Source organism: Meles meles, chromosome 13 (genome assembly GCF_922984935.1).
Source record: "Meles meles chromosome 13, mMelMel3.1 paternal haplotype, whole genome shotgun sequence".
NCBI lineage: Eukaryota > Metazoa > Chordata > Mammalia > Carnivora > Mustelidae > Meles > Meles meles.
In genome coordinates, this window is record NC_060078.1 from 68,069,136 (window position 1) to 68,086,742 (window position 17,607).

The following is a 17,607-nucleotide window of genomic DNA, read 5'->3' on the forward strand; positions in this document are numbered from 1 at the left end:
AAGAGTCCATATACACAATGGAGTATTATGCCTCCATCAGAAAGGATGAATACCCAACTTTTGTAGCAACATGGACGGGACTGGAAGAGATTATGCTGAGCGAAATAAGTCAAGCAGAGAGAATCAAGTATCACATGGTTTCACTTATTTGTGGAGCATAACAAATAACATGGAGGACATGGGGAGATGGAGAGGAGAAGGGAGTTGTGGGAAATTGGAAGGGGAGATGAACCATGAGAGACTATGGACTCTGAAAAACAACCTGAGGGTTTTGAAGGGGTAGGGGGTGGGAGGTTGGGGAACCAGGTGGAGGGTAATAGAGAGGGCACGTATTGCATGGAGCACTGGGTGTGGTGCAAAAAACAATGAGTACTGTTACGCTGAAAATAAATAAATTAAAAAAAAAAAAAACAAAAAACACACTGCAGTCTGCCCCAGTTTGTTCACCTTCCTTCCACATGCAAAATACATTTCCATGTATTTTTCTCTCCTAACACCCTGGCGGAAGTGTCATCTCATTACACTCTTTTCCTGAATCCAGAATCTTACTATCTAAATCTGGTCTAGCTGCAGATGATACTTTTCAGGTGTGATTCCTTAGGTACAGCTCCTTTTGTACAGTTGCTCCCGATCTATACACCTGAGAAGTAAAGAGACAAGTTATCTGCCCACACACACAGCCAGTGGTGGGGAAAGCAAAGGTAACTGCTGTACATATTCCTGTTAAAAAGGAGGGGGAAACCAGGGGTACAAAGGAATAACTGGTCCGTAGCAATTGTGAAATCCATTTGGGCAAATGTTTGGAGGTTCCCTTGATGAAGACCCAGTCCTTCTGCTTTCTAGGGGGTGACTCTCTAGCTCATGGCTCTGCCTTCTAGGCTTTTCATTCTACCCCCTGAATCATCTTTCCCTTTCTTTGAATGGTAACCTGTGTTTATTTTTTTTCTCAGCCTTCTTCCTTCTTACAGAGGTTTAAGGTTCAAAGACCTCTTTTCTTTTGGAACTGTCTTTTCCTTTTATGACCGAACTTGCAGTGTTTCTGCAAGTAAAATTATCTTAAAATGTATTGGGTCTTCTATCAATATTAGGGTTCACTCTGTTAGACAAAACCCATAACCAATAAAGATCAAATCAACTCAGTAAACTATAGAATACTCTTGAAAGAAATTGAGGAAGACACAAAGAAATAGAAAAATGTTCCATGCTCATAGATTGGAAGAACAAGTATTGTTAAAATGTCTATGCTACCTAGAGCAATCTATACATTCAGTGCAATCCCTATCAAAATGCCATCAGCTTTTTTCACAGAACTGGAACAAATAATCCCAAAATTTGTATGGAATAACAAAAGACCCCAAATAGCCAAAAGAATGTTGAAAAAGAAAAGAAAAGCTGGTGGCATCACAATTCCAGACTTCAAGCTCTAGTACAAAGCTGTAATAATCAAGACAGTATGGTACTGGCACAAAAACAGATGCAAAGATCAAAGGAACAGAACAGAGAGCCTATAAATAGACCCTAAGCTCTGTGGTCAACTAATCTTGGACAAAGCAGGAAAGAATGTCCAATGGAAAAAAGTCTCTTCAACAAATTGGATTGGGAAAATCGGACAGTCACATGCAGACGAATGAAACTGGTCCATTTCCTTACACCATACACAAAAATAGACTCAAAATGGATGAAAGACCTCAATGTGAGACAGGAATCCATCAAAATACTTGAGGAGAACACAAGCAGCATCCTCTTTGACCTCGGCTGCAGCAGCTTGCTGGACACATCTCCAGAGGCAAGGGAAACAAAGGCAAAAATGAACTATTGGGACTTGATCAAGATCGAAAGCTTTTGCACAGCAAAGGAAACAGTCAACAAAACCAAAAGACAACCGACAAAATGGGAGAAGATATTTGCAAATGACAAAGCAGATAAAGGGCTAGTATGTAAAATCTATGAATAGCTTATCAAACTCAATACCCAAAGAACAAATAATCCAATCAAGAAGTGGGCAGAAGACAAGAATAGACATTTCCACAAAGAAGACATCCAAATGGCCAACAGACACATGAAAAACTCCACATCACTCAGCATCAGGGAAATACAGATCAAAACCACAGGAGATACTACTTCACACCAGTCAGAATGGCTAAGATTAACAAGTCAGGAAATGACAGATGTTGGTGAGGATGCGGAGAAAGGGGAACCTTCCTACACTGTTGGTGGGAATGCAAGATGGTGTAGCCACTCTGGAAAACAGCATGGAGGTTCCTCAAAAGTTGAAAATAGAGCTACCCTGTGACCCAGCGATTGCACTGGGTATGTATCCCAAAGATACAAATGTCGTGATCCAAACAGACATCTGCACCCCAATGTTTATAGCAGCAATGTCCACAATAGCCAAAATATTGAAAGAGTCCAGATGTCCATCAATAGGTAAAGGGATAAAGGAGATGTGGTATATATCTACAATGGAATATTACACAGCCATCAAAAAGAATTCTTGCCATTTGCAACGATGTGGAGGGAACTAGAGGGTATTTATTATGCTAAGCGAAATAAGTCAGAGAAAGACAATTATCTTATGATCTCACTGATACATGGATTTAAGAAGCAAGGCAAAGAATCACAGGGGAAGAGAAGGAAAAAAAACGACAAAACTAGAGAGGGAGATAAACCGTAAGAGACTCTTAATCTTAAGAAACAAACTTTGGGTTGCTGGAGTGGAGGGTGGGGTTGAGAGGGATGGGGTAGCTGGATAATGGACATTGGGGAGGGTATATGTCATAATGAGCATTGGGTGATATGTAAGATTGTAGAATCACAGACCTGTACCCCTGAAACAAATATATGTTAATTTAAAAAAATCAGAATCAAAGATATTACTAATTCTTGTTTGTAAGAAACAGGTTTATAAGCCTTCTGTTTAAAATGTTGAGTTTAAGAAAGGGAAATAGAGAAACTAATAAAAGCAAGTATAATACTTTCTTTTATTAAGCCCCTATTAACGCCTTTTATAGGCACCTGTTACGTATAAAATCCTATTTAATCCCCAAAACAACTACATCAAAAAAGTATTAATATCTCTAGTTTACAGATGAATAAACTCAAACTTAGAGGTCTTAGAAAACTTGCTGAAGTTTTTACTAGTTAGATGGTGGGCTCTGAGTGTAAACTCCAAAACTCATGCTCTTAACCAATAGGCCGTACGACTTAAAGCATTCAGTAACAATGAAAAAACTCCACCCATATATTATTACTGCTTTATTCCTCTTCAAATTCTGTTGCTCAGGTTAATTCAGCCCAACACAAGAAGAGTTTTCAATCATAAGACATTTTGGTGTCTGTAAATTTGGATGACACAGGACCTTATTGCCTTCAGCTAAGAAAATAAAAGAATGTCTCCTCCTGACTCCCAAGTATTACTTCTTTCTAGGAATTCTACCATCTTTTGTCAAAACTTAAACTAGGTTTAGCTAGAGATCTTGTTAATGTGCTAAGGAGAATCTACAGGTTTTCTTGGGCCACTATACTCCTCATATAGATGTCTATGGAAACCCTAGATTACATTAACCCCCTTATCTCAGAATGAAGTGTCCAGGGCAAACTGTTGGAACTAAATGATGCTTCACCAATGTTGAAGAAGCATGTAAGTTGAAAAACTAACAGGACATTGTGCATAGTAGATATTTTGTAAAATTCATACATACATGAATGGATGGCTAGATGAATAGCTGGGAGGACTCTGAGTCATTAAACACTTGAATGTTGTCCACCAAGCTCCGGCTGAATTAGACAACCCAATATGGAATACATTTGGTAGGTTTCAGAAAAAGAATCCTTGTTCTTAAACCTTACTACTGAGGGAAGCAGTTTAGACTGGTTGGTGGAAGCATGCAGTGTTACTCTGAAAGTTAGAACGACAGAGTATGTAAGTGATGATAGCTCAGGAACATAGCATATTAACATTTAATAGGCCAGTGTGTAATGCTACAAATTTACTTCAGACAGGGGAGACTTCAAAGCTATATGCATTTTAGAATATCACTATAAATAAGGCCTAAAACGTTTTAACAAGGCACCATGGGGTGCCTGGGTGGCTCAGTTGGTTAAGCATCCAGACTCTGAATTTCAGCTCAGGTCATGATCTCAGAGTTGTGATATTGAGCCCTGCATCAGACTCTGTGCTAGGTGTGGAGCCTGCTTAAGATTCTCTTGTCTCCCTCTCCCTCTGTCCCTCCTCCCCTCACTCTCTAATAATTTAAAAAAAAAAGTTAACAGGGCACCTTAATTAGATTAGTTGGCAAAATCACCATGACTTACCTGGTCACTTTGGAAGTTTAAGATACAAGAGTTCTTTATTAATTTTGTTTGCATTTTTATTATATACCAGCTTCAAGACAAGATATTATTCTAACCTTTAGCTTCATACTAATTAAGACTTAGGCAGAGGACAAAGACCATCCAAAAGAAAATTTTGGTTTATTTGTTTTTTCTCCTTTTAACAGGACCAGTGGTAATCTATTTCCAAATGAATACATTTCTTAATGGAGAAATTCTAAGTAAGTTTGTCATCCTCCTAATCCCACCTTGGGAGAGATTTAATAACATAATTGCAGGGTGCCTTGGGAGCAACAGTAGACTTTTTTTCTTTTTGCTCTAATTTTTCTCTTTAGTAATTATTATGAGGTAGAACATCCCAGTGTAAATATTTAAAATCTCTCTCTGATGTTTATCAGTATTCTGTTACTTCATGTCCATAAGTTAAACATTACTTACAAATCAACCTATGATTCTCTCTCTCTCTCTCTCTCTCTCTTTTTTAGCCTTAACTGAAATAATTGCATCAGGTCAGTTTCTTTTATCAAATTGGTCCTCTTTTCTGTGATTTTTTTTTCTTTTCTGTGATTTAAAATACTTCTCATCCAATACCACTTTGTACTAAAAGCTCTGATCCTAGATACAGAAGCTAAGATCTGATACTTTAAGAAAATTCTACCTTTGGTTTATAGTATACATGAATATGTTTGTAGTTAAAGTATACTCTTACCTACATAAAGTATACTCTTACTCTATCTAACATCCAGATCTTTCATGTTTTATAATCATGTTTATTTTTATCCATACCTTAGGAATTCAAAGTTTATAGGATTACTCCCTCAGTATTGACAGATGATGTATAAAATAAAAGAGTATGAGATTCAGATAAGGCTTTTAAGGTACCGTCTTTTAAACATTTTGTTTTTCATCTAGTGATTTTTTTTTTACCATACATTTTTGGACATGTGTTTAATGAGAGAGCTGTCTAAACTACAATACTCTGGGGACAAAACAAGTTTTCAAGTAGGATTTTGTTTGAGTTGAAGAATTAAGTGACTTTTAAAAAATTTATAACATTCAGTGAAGATTCATTTCTTATCCAAAAAAAAAAAAAGATGCATTTCTCCTATTAGGTGATGTACAGACCTAATTACACAGGAAGAATTTCTCCTTCAAGTAAGACTTTAAAGATAGTTTTCTAGAGCTTTAAATTCCAGTACTAAAAACTTTTGAAATGGATTTTGCTATCATTAACTCAGTCAAGATTGAGATCAGATTCTTTACTTTCTTTCCTTATATTCTAGGAAAAGAAAAACCTCAGGATGCCTGGGTGGCTCAGTCGATTAAGCATCTTCCTTTGGCTTGGGTCATGATCCGGGGGTCCTGGACTAGAGTTCTGCATCGAGCTCCCTGCTCAGTGGGGAGTCTACTTCTCCCTCTCCTTCTCCGACTTCCCTGCTCGTTCTCTCTCTCTCAAATAAATCTTTAAAAAAAAAAAACCTCTTATTTACTATTTTATTAATTGAGCATTGCACTGGACACTCAGGGAGACTCTAGCAATGTGAAAGTCCCAGTCCCAACCCTCCAGTATCATGGTGTAGTAGAGTAGGAAAAAGTAAATCAAAATTGTATGACAGGTCACCTAAGTGTAGTAAAGGCAAATGTTAAAAGAATTTAGAGCAGGTTGGAAGAGAAGAAATTGGAGATCCATCTAATAGGGTGATTAAAGGAGAGACTTCCAAGAAGAAGGTGGCATTTAAGATGAGTGTTAGGTAAAGGTTGAGAACTGGTTTGGTAGAGGAACAGAGGAAACCTACATTTCCCTTTGATGAAATAGAGTGAGCAGGGATAGAAAAGCACAGATTGTGATCAGAGGGTGATGAGCAAACCTTATAGCTAAACCAGAGCATAAAGTAATAACGGTAGATGTAGCCAAATGTTGCATGACAGATTATAGAGATTCCGGAGTACCAGACTGTCTTGACCTGTTAGAGGAGTCAGCCCATTTTCTCATCACTTCTCGTTTTAATCTGTTTATATGAATGTTTTTATATGTACATATATGCACGTGGTGCTTGCTTTGGATCTGGGTTCACCACCACATACTAGCTGTGTGACACCGAAAACTCACTCAATTTGAGCTTCAGTTTCTTTGTTGGTAAAATGAACCTCTTGCGGGGTTGTCGTGACAATTAAATGAAATAACGTAAAAGCAACTCATATAGTGACTAGCACATAGCAAGCAAGTACTTTTATGAAAATTATATGCATAAGTTATACGCAGTGCTGATTTAAAGTATCTTATGGCAACACTTGGAAGATTATATAATCATAATTCCTTAGACTATATTTCAGTTTTCTTGAAGGTCTCAAACAATCTATCCTTCTGATGGCAGTCTGCCTTACTCACCTTCATGTATTCAACATGTAAAAACTCCCATGACCACCTTTGCTCTGCTCTGTTTCAGAGAGCTAGAAGACATGATTTGTGTTGTGGTTTTATATATATGTTGTTTGATCTTTTAACCTGACTCTTCTAGTGGACATGGTAGGGAATTGTTGGTTTAATCTGATTTTAGAAGCCCAGCATGTGACCTTGCTGCCCTGTGTATAAGTTAGTTTTTCATTCTGCTTTGCTGGGAGAGATCCTAGCTGTAAGAGGACAAGTACTTTGGTACTTGAGGATCATGATCATCTGCTGCTATATAAATTTTTTGCTCCATCGTTACAACATAATGCTCTAATCTAGCTTAAGAAGTTTACTCTGTATTTCTGACCACAGCGTGCCTGCTGCCTTATTAGTTGTGTTTGGTTTCAGTGATACAACCCATCTCCTGTAAAATTAGCGAAAGATCGTGTGCCCAGCTGAAAGTTCCAGATTTCAGCCTTTGCTCCATTTACTTATTAGGTGTGCAACTTTAAGCTAATTATTGCCTATTTCAATACTTTGTTGTGAGATTTGAATGAATCAACTATAAAGGATTATTTTATTAACTTTGGATTTTAGTAGGAATATGATTAACTGTTATAAAGATAAGTATGTTTTTATTTTAATACAGTATTTTAAAGCTTAAAATGTTTATAGATAGGGGCGCCTGGGTCGCTCAGTGGTTTAAGCTGCTGCCTTCGGCTCAGGTCATGATCTCAGGGTCCTGGGATCGAGTCCCACATCGGGCTCTCTGCTCGACAGGGAGCCTGCTTCCCTCTCACTCTCTCTGCGCCTGCCTCTCTGCCTACTTGTGATCTCTCTCTGTCAAATAAATAAAAAAAAGTTTATAGATAAATTTTTAAGACCAGCTGATGAAATCATTTTTTATCATTACCTTTTACATTGTCTTATGACTTAGGTAATTATTTGAATAGTATTTCAAAAATATTTGAAACATTAAAAATTAGTTATAAGTGTTCATGACAAAAAATGTTAAATCTTTTGTTACGGAAGAATTCTTATCTGTTGAAGCACTTGCAACTGTATAAAAAGATTGGGGAAATCTCATTTATTTTGAGAATTATTTTTCTATACTGTGTAGGAGCTATTCACTAGCCTTATAGGAGAAATTCATATTTTTCTCTTAATTGCTTTTAGAGGGCTTATGCTTCCCCCATGACATTATGTATCATCCCAGAGTTTTAGGATGGTGCCCACCATATTGTGGGATGTATGAAAGTGGTAAAGGTGTTTTCACTAATGAAAATAACATTTGATCTGAGTTTTGTCTTGGACACCTACTTTCTTGGACAAATTTTTCAACCTTTCTTACTTAGCTTTCTCATCCCACCCAGCAGAAGTGTGTCATCAGTTCATAAATAGTTGTGATTCTCTTGAACAACAGATTGGTTTTTAATCTTAAAGCCATTGTATATTAGCAAGCAGATTATCTCAGTTCATGTTGGCTGCTAGAGAGTTTAGATAAAATTTGGCCAATCTCTAGCAAATGCCTACCGTTTTATAGCACATACTTTGTATCTTAACCTCCGTCTTGGCTCTGACTAACCTCCTCATGCTTATTTCTTTCTTAGCTTAATTTTTCTAACCTGTATTTATTTTTGTATAATTTTAATCTATGGAATTTGTCTTAAATTCTTCCTGGAACAGTGTGAGGTGGGGCATGCAATAAAACGATGCCCATTTCTCAGAGCTATTGCAATGTAAGTCATGAGCGATACAGATTGTAGCTAGTTTTTTTTACTGAATAAATAAATAGTTCTACTGAATAAATAAATAGGTTTTTTAACTGAATAAAAGAATATTGGTTATAGCTGCTTTCAGCTGAAGAAAGTTTAAACAGAATTTGGTTTTAAAGGGAAGATACAGTTACAGAAGAATAGACTGGCCCGTTGCCGCGTGTCCAGAAGTTTTCTATAGTTTATATAAAGATAAATGAGTATATATGGAAGATTCTTTTTCTTTCAGCCTTATATATGGTGAAATACGTTACTCATCTCTGTGAAGGTGTCCATCTGTCTTATATACAACTCACAACCATTTTATGTTCTCTAAGTCTTAGAAATGTGTTAATGGAGTCTTCTGATCAGTGTAATGTGTCTTTGTAGAAGATATTTTATAGGATAGTTTCTCTGGTTTAAATCACACATTTAAGTGAACTAGGTACAGTTAATGGAATTAGATGTTTATAGAGTTTGTATAATTGTGCTGATGATTTACATTTAAGAAGTCTCAAATTTGTAAAAGAAAAACCATGTTTAACTGGTATAAACTGTTTCATGAACTCAATTCAAATATCATCACTAGTTTTTGTGGGTTAAGATTTATTTATTTACTTGCAAGAGAGAGCACGAATGGGAGGGGCAGGGGAGAGGGAGAGAGAATCTCAAGCAGACACTGTGCTGAGCACAGAGGCCAATGTGGAGCTTGATTTCACAACCCTGAGATCATGGCCTGAGCTGAAACCAAGAGTTGGGTGCCTAACTGTCACTAGTACTTTTTAAATTAATCACTCAAACATCCTCCTGCTATATTAGTAGAAAGTACAGCATCTTCCTCTTGGAATTTCTACTCCCCTCTAAGTTGTCCCAAGAGTGTCATTGACTTAATAGACCCAAAAGGTTAATCAATGACTTCCATATCCAAGATGTGCTGTGTGCATATGTCTGCATGTGCATACGTGGGTCCTGTTGAAGTCTACACAGTCCATGGCCCCTGGACCTCCCTGGTGTTGAAAACTAGTCTTACTCTATCCAGTAGAAGATGCAGCTTCATTGTTGACCCAGATGCCTGTACAGACCACCATGGTACATTAGGGAAGGATGACCTCTCTTCCTGTGCTAAGTTCAGTTAGGGTGTTCCATGGTGCCCCATGGTTGAGCCTCAAGATTACAGCTTTTAGGACTCAGCTCTTCCAGTTGCCTCTCAACTACTGTTCTAAAAGCAACAGAAGCATTGAGTTAGGACTGGTCTTAATATCTGCAACCTCATAACCTCAAACCACATTTCTCCTTTCCGGTATGGAGCCCCTGTGCCTTTTTTTTTTTTTTTTTTTCTTAAAAGTCCTGTCTGAAAATCTTTGAGTTACTCATCCAACCTCTAAGCAAGGCTACATGTAAGGGGGGACTCCAGGAGATCTTCTTCCCAGCCTTACAAGGAAGGCTGCTGTTGGTGACTCAAAGGAAGTTCATCCATCTGATGAAGATTATTCTTCCAAGGATCTCCAAGGGATTAGTATGTACTCCTCTTAGAGGTAGTGATTCCAAGGCGGTTTTCTGCCTTTTCCCTTTTAGGTGAAGTGGGGGAAAATTGAACTTAATTTCTGGTTGGCATTCTGCTTCACATGTAACCAAGAGCAAAGTTTAGAGAATTTATACTGCAAGAGCTTTCATGTTTAAAATGAATAAAAAAGGGCTTGAGCAAGAGAACAAATAATGAACTTAATAAAATAAGTATTGGTTGGGTGTTACAGAAATTAAAAAATGAGCTATTTCAAGTAATGTAAAGGATTGAGAGAGGTTTCAGATGATGAATCATATTAGCAACTCAAGGGTTAGTAGAACAGAGTTTCTCTTAATGTTCAGAATTTTTATTTATATAAACACTGTTTCTGACACACATACCTATGCCCCCAAAAGAAAAGATACAGCAGAATTGCAGAACAGGAACATGTAGTACCCGAAGTTGGGGGAAGAAATCCTTTCTTTATCACAGTATTGCAGAAGGGGAGTAATCAGTTCTCAACTCTTACCAGTTTGCCTTCAGTGTTTTTGGAGCTAGGGAATTGCCATGGAAATCATAAAATGGAAGCTATGATAGACTTAGTATGTATGTCTTTTTTTTTTTTTTTTTTTTTTTTTAAGATTTTTTTTTTTTTAAGATTTTATTTATTTATGACAGAGAGAGATCACAAATAGGCAGAGAGGCAGGCAGAGAGAGTGAGAGGGAAGCAGGCTCCCTGCCGAGCAGAGAGCCCGATGCGGGACTCGATCCCAGGACCCTGAGATCATGACCTGAGCTGAAGGCAGTGTGAGGCAGTCTGTAGTCAGAGCCTTGCCCCCCATTCAAATAGGGACTCTAGTCTAACCTAGATAATGAGGCTGTTGAACAAGGAATGGCTCTTTGTTTCCATCCGTCTATACGTGATGCTCTAGTTCCTTGTGTCAACAGGGTTGTTTCATCTGCATCTGTCTCTTGTAGATGTTATAGTAGCTCATTTTCTTTGAGATGAAGAATTCCTAATGATTTTTCCTCCCAGTAAGAACCTTCCTGCTGCTGCTTCCAGTGTTTTATTATTTTGTGTGTGATATTTGTTTTAAAGTTGTATAGATGAAAGCTTATTTATGTAAAAGAGGGATTGGGGCAAAGATTGATTATAGAGAAAGTTTGTTTGGATTGTTCTGCTCCAAGTGAGATGTGTGTGCTCAGTGGTTATTTTTGTGTGTTTCAGGCCTTTCGGGAAGACCTGGAATGCCTTATTCAAGAACAGATGAAGAAAGGCCACAACCCAACTGGATTGCTGGCATTACAGCAGATTGCAGATTACATCATGGCCAGTTCTTTCTCGGGCTTTACTTCACCTCCCCTCAGTATGTCAGTTTTGGAAAGTTTATTCATTTTTAAAAATTCTTATTTTAATTAACATATAGCATATTATTGTTTTCAGGGGTAGAGGTTATTGATTCATTGGTCTTATATAACACCCAGTGCTCATTACATCAAGTGCCCTCCTTAATGTCCATCATCCAGATACCCCATTCTCCTATGCTCTCCCCTCCTCAATCCTCAGCTTGTTTCCTAAGATTAAGAGTCTCTTATGGTTTGTCTCCCTCTTTGGTTTCATCTTACTTCATTTGTTCCTCTCTTCCCCTATGATCCTCTGCCTTGTTTCTTAAATTCCACATATCAGCAAGATTATATGGTAACTGTCTTTCTCTGATTGGCTTATTTCGCTCAGCATAACACCCTCTAGTTCTGTTCACATCTTTCAAATAGTTTTGGAAAGTTTACAAAACTATAATGTTATCTCTACTTTGAACACTATACCTCTCTGGCAGCATACTCTGGTCTAGTCCTTAAGTTTCTAACATCTAATACTTAGAGTAACTTAGTGTTAAAATCTCTTACCTTTTCTTTTCTTTTTTTTTTAACATTTATTTATTTGACAGAGATCACAAGTAGGCAGAGAGAGAGAGAAGCAGGCTCCCTGCTGAGCAGGACCCTGAGATCATGACCTGAGCCAAAAGCAGCGGCTTAACCCACTGAGCCACCCAGGCATTTATAAGTCTATAAACCATAGACTTTGTAAGATTATAAAACAGTTGTAAGACAAAGGCCCTGTCCTAGATAAATGTATAATTTTAGTGAGACATTCATGAATGCAAAAAATGATTAACACAGCAAGATAACTATAGGGGAAAAAAAATTACAAAGCAGTTCATAAGGAAGTGTTTAATGACCTTTTAAAAGGCATCATGCTATGAACTCAGGGTTGGGATTGATTATTGGCTGAGGTGGACTGAGAAAACTATGGAAAAAGAGAGGCCTGAACTAGCCAGGCTTTAGAGGATGGAGTAGTTAGAATTTGCAATGAAAGAGGAATAAAGATATTTTATTCATTTAATAATAGCTCTTTGGTAAGAGCATCAGTGGTGAACTGAACACTATAAGCACTTTATTATCTCAGCAAGGTAAGTACAGAATTCCCTGCAGTACCAGAGCAAATACGGAGTACCAGAAGGCACTGTCAGGGATTGCTTCATGTCAGAGTCAAAGGATTGTCTTTGTGTTTTCTTTCATTTTCCTTCTCTTCCTTCATTTCGTAGGAGTGAGTGAATTCAAGTACTTTCCAAATAGAGGAATGGCATAAAAAGAGACATAATGATGGAAACATGCTAAGATTAGGGTGTGTTTGTAGAACTCAAAGTGGACAAGCATATTGGCACATACATATTGGTTAAAAGTTTTGGAAAGAGTCCCAGTGTGATGTGTCAGTGCTTGAACTAAAATACGAGTGCAGGTACAAAAAAGAGATCAATGAGAAAGGCATTGCCAAGGACGAGTAGAGAAGACTTAGCGATAGGTTTGATGTGGTTTAGTGGGGATGGAGTGGGAAAAGAACTCTGAGTTCCAAAATCACTGTTCTAGCTTGGAAGAAACATTCTATCAGAAGGAACAGAGAAATTCGAAGGTTGAGCTAGTTTGTTTTGCTCTTTCTGTAATTTGAGTATCTGTTACGTTCCAAGCACCCTGTTAGAGATAGGGAATACAGTGATAAACAAGACGGACCAAGTTTCCTATGCCTGTGGAGACAGAAAATAGACTAAATAAAATGGCCAGATAATAGAAGTGCTGTGCAAATAATTAATAGATGGCAGTTTGATAGGAGGAACTAGGTAACTACCTTAGATTGGGTGATAGGGGGAATCTCTCTGAGAAGGTGACATTTAAACTGAAATCTGAATTGTAAGAAGGAGCAAACGATACCGAGATCAAAAGAGAAAATTCCAGGTGAAAGGAATAAGTACAAATGTCAGGTGGAAATAAAATGAGAATGAATTTGGCAGTCTCAAGGAACAAAAATTAAAGATTATGGCTGGAGAGCATGGTTTTGCGGGGACAAGTAGAATAAGTGAGGTCAAAAACATAGGGAGAGGGCACCTGGGTGGCTTCAGTGGGTTAAGCCGCTGCCTTCAGCTCAGGTCATGATCTCAGGATCCTGGAATCGAGTCCCACATCGGGCACTCTGCTGGGCGGAGAGCCTGCTTCCCTTCTTCTCTCTCTGCCTGCCTCTCTTGTGATTTCTCTCTGTCAAATAAATAAAATCTTTAAAAAAAAAAAAAACATAGGGAGAGGCTGAATTATGCAGGGTTTCCCAGCCAGAGTTGGAAGTTTGGATTCTGTTCTAACTTTGAAAAGCCACTTTAAGCAGGAGGGTGATGTAGAAAGACCTCTCTTTAGTTTCCGGGTGAAGAATTAACTGGGAAATTTTGTGGTATTATTAGACAAAAATAGGAATGTCTGGAGTTGGGGATCTCTTTGGCTTGGGAAATGAAGGAAGTTCATACTTTAGGCATGCCACAGTTGCCAAGAGCTGCCAGGACATGGCAGCATTTGGAAATACAGTCCTGAAGCTTAAGGGAGTAGCTTGGCAGATGGACATAGAGAAGTGTTACTCACATCTATGTGTGTTGATTAAATAATCATTCAAGAGGGTATAGGCAGAAGAGAAAAGAGTCTAAAGAGAAAATTTCAAGAATTGGAAGAGGAAGACTGGTCAGGGAAGAGCAAAATAATAAGAGGAGCTGTCTTGGGAGTGTCGTAGATACGACAGCAGGAAAGGGGAGCTGAGGGGCCAAGGTTGCTGGCTGGAATATACAAAGGCATGGCAGTAGGAAATTTGTGTTCCATGGTTCAGAGGTCAGGGGATAGAAGTCGGACAATTTGGCTGGAAAATTTATGTTGTGTTATGGAAAGTAGAAGTTAAAGTTGGCAGGGAAAGTAGATCGATTCATGGCTGCCTCTGAAATTTTGTTAGAAATTACACTGTTTTGTATGGCTTACATATTGAAACTATTTCTTTGAATTAGTTCAGAACATTTCACAATGAAAAGATCTCACATTAGCATGTCGACTTGGGCCTTCCGTTTAAATGTTCTGATAGCCCAGAGCTTAGATCCTCACGTGGCAGCAGCTGACTGCAGAATGGTAGCTGCCCCTTCAGCCCAGGCTTGTGATTTATTCTCTGGTAGCCCAGAGGCTGCAGCTGGCCCTTGTTTAGGCACTTACATGAATTTCCTGGCCCCTTGTAGGCAGGCTTTCACTGTGGGTTTTTGCAAAACTTTGAGCAGGGGAGTCGTGAGGCAAAGGTGACTTTATGTGAATGGATTTACAAAGAGAGGGATTACAGGCAAGGACAAAAATGAGAAGGCTTATTGCAAACGTTACATGTGAAGCGAGGCCTGAACTCAGGGATGGAAAATGAGGAAACGTGTAAGGAAAAGGATGATGGAACAGAGTGATGAATTACATATGGTGGCCCAGGGAAGGTTACTTGTGTGTGAGACTGTGGGAATTATAGTACCAGCAGTATCAGAAGACTGAGGAGTGAGAAGGTAAGAAAAAGCACGGAGATAAAATCGCTTTTAAGACCTTTTAAATTTATATGTTGTTGGTTGCAGGCAGTTAGAAGCAGTGGGCTTAAGGGTGGGCAGGAGGCCCTGGTCGCAGATAAAGATCAGGGTGTCTTCTGCACAGAGGTGACAGCTGGAAACTCAGGAGTCTGTAGTGTTTTCCTGGGGAAAAGTAAAACGAGAGGGGAGCATAGGTGGAGGACTGAGCTTTGGGCTGGAGCCGCAGGTGGGAGAAGGGAAGACAGCTGGTTGAAGGGGAAAGAAGTGAAAGGGGAATGAGAGGTCCAGGTTTTGTCATACAGGTCTGCAGAAGCATTCCAGGGAAGAGATGGTAAATGGTGTCAAGGAGAACAAAGACAGAAAAAGTGGAACTTGGTCGCAGTTGACGTTAGCAGTTGGATCACTAAAGCCCGAGACTAGGTTTTGTTGCTCAGTGACGGCTGAAGACAGACTGTGTGTGGTTTGAATGCATTCTTCTCTTTTTTTTTTTTTTTAAAGATTTTATTTATTTATTTGACAGAGATTACAAGAAGGCAGAGAGACAGGCAGAGAGAGAGGAGGAAGCAGGCTCCCCGCAGAGCAGAGAACCCAATGTGGGGCTCGATCCCAGGACCCTGGGATCATGACCTGAGCTGAAGGCAGAGGCTTTAACCCACTGAGCCACCTAGGTGCCCCGAATGCATTCTTCTCTTAAATAAATTTTTGTTGAATAAATGTCAAAAGGGCTATTAGAAAAGTACCTTCGTGTTTACGTTTTTTCATCATAAAGTTAGCAATAACCTCAGTTTTAACATTTTGGTCATTAGGATCATGTGACCATTCTCCCCTAGCATTGTGAGCCTGACTCCCTACCAAGTCCCTCCCTTACAAGTCCCATACTAGACAAAATAGCAAAGATTGCTGATGTGCATTTTAACTCTCCATGTACTTCTGTGAAGGAAGATAAGCTAATGAAACATTGTGTGGGCTGAGAAGTTTCACATCGTTATTTATAAGGCTGGAACACTCCCAGACTCAGGCATCTTCCAGGTACCGCATTACTTGATGTGAATCTCTCTCCACAATTTCTCCTTCTAGGTCTCGGCATGGTCACACCTATCAATGACCTTCCTGGGGCAGATACGTCCTCATACGTGAAGGGAGAAAAACTTACTCGCTGTAAGCTTGCCAGCCTGTACAGACTCGTGGACTTGTTTGGATGGGCGCAGCTGGCAAATACATATATTTCCGTGAGTTCTTTGGCTTCCGATTCCTTTTCTAAAAAATCCCAACTAGAAGGCAGCTGTACTCTTCTCACCTTTACTCATAAGTTGAGTCAGACTTCATTTTCTGAACCTAGCATTGCTGGGTTACAGCCAACTCCTGATTCAAACCTTAACTCCAAGGGAGAGACTGCAGTTAACCTAGCTTTCTTCTCCAGCTTCTGTATGTGGTGTCCTTTTAGTGCAAACCAACTGCAGAACCTATCCAAGAGGAAATTCTTCTGGCAGAATTTTTTCTCTCCATATTAATTATATTTGAGCATGAGTGTCACTAAAAAGCACTTGGCACAGGAAAAATAGAGGGGGTCAGGGAAGTTTCCTCCCTGGGCTTTATTTTTAAAGTATATATTTTTTTCCATTATCATCTCTTTTCATGTTGTCACATTTGAAAGCCAGACAGTATTTGGAAATAAAGTATGGAATTGTGGTCGAAGTGGCTCAGGTGCGGTCTTCCTTAGGGCTCTTCCCTCCCCGCCACTCCTTAGTTTTCCCTTCTGTCTCTACCTCAACTCCTTCCCAGGAAGAGACTCTGTTCTCTTTCCTTTGCCCTTTTTCCCTTAATTTCCATGTTGTAAATCGAGATTACAATCATTACCACATTCAGTTAATATTTTCTCATGAATGTAGTTGACCCTGAGCAACCTTAGAACTCCAAGGATAACACTGCTGGTAAGTTCAGTAAATGAGAAACTAACGTCAGAAATTTTTAGCAAGTGCTTGCGTGTTGTTCAAGGAAAGTTTCCTGTGGCACTCCTTTAATTTCTGCTCTGTTGCTTCCTGTCAACCCCCCCCCCAATCTCTTACAGTTATTCACAGAATATGAACACCTCACAGTAATTCCCTGTTTTTGTTCTTTCTCCCAGGTGAGAATAAGTAAGGAGCAAGACCACATAATAATAATTCCTAGAGGCCTGTCTTTTTCTGAAGCTACAGCCTCCAATTTGGTATAATTTTCATTCCTACATTACTTTCTTTGTCCTTCTTTGTGCTTTTCTGACAGCTTTTAGGTTTTGGTACAGGACAGAACAAGAGAAGGTATGGATGGGAAAAGTTTGCTAATGAACAGGAAAGCGTTTGGAAGGTTGTGTTGATTTTGTAAGAAAAGCTTTAGGGGTAAAGAAAAACAAGGTAGTTAAAAGAGAGTAATAAATAAGTTGATCCTGTCAGTGATCCCATCCATGTTTTGAAGGGAATCTTTTGATATTTTTTCCACCCTGTATACTCTGGAATTTTTTAAAAACTCAGAGTCTGTGTGTATTTTATAGATTTCAGCAAAGTTCATTGGTGTGAGCAGAGGGGCTGACCGTGTAAGCACTTTTTTTTTCCGTGATTGTGCTCATAGCCAGTATCGTTGGCTTCTAGAATGGCAGGAACTACATTGGTTCTGGGTGCTGCAGTGTTAGCAAATGGAAATTTTTCCAGTGAGTTTAGTAACCTTGTCCAGACCTTTAGTGAA

The 17,607-nt window shown here is 38.9% G+C and overlaps 1 protein-coding gene across 10 annotated transcripts in view; it reads left to right on the forward strand.

The window, feature by feature from the left end:
* Nucleotides 1-17,607, forward strand: part of ADD3 (adducin 3) — a 126,123-nt gene that overhangs the window by 95,725 nt on the left and 12,791 nt on the right. For all 10 annotated transcript variants that reach the window (XM_046027097.1, XM_046027099.1, XM_046027095.1 and 7 more), the window contains 3 exons: nucleotides 11,208-11,346; nucleotides 15,967-16,118; nucleotides 17,015-17,095. In XM_046027097.1, the coding sequence (XP_045883053.1) occupies nucleotides 11,208-11,346; nucleotides 15,967-16,118; nucleotides 17,015-17,095 (372 nt within the window). The remainder of the gene's footprint in view (nucleotides 1-11,207; nucleotides 11,347-15,966; nucleotides 16,119-17,014; nucleotides 17,096-17,607) is intronic.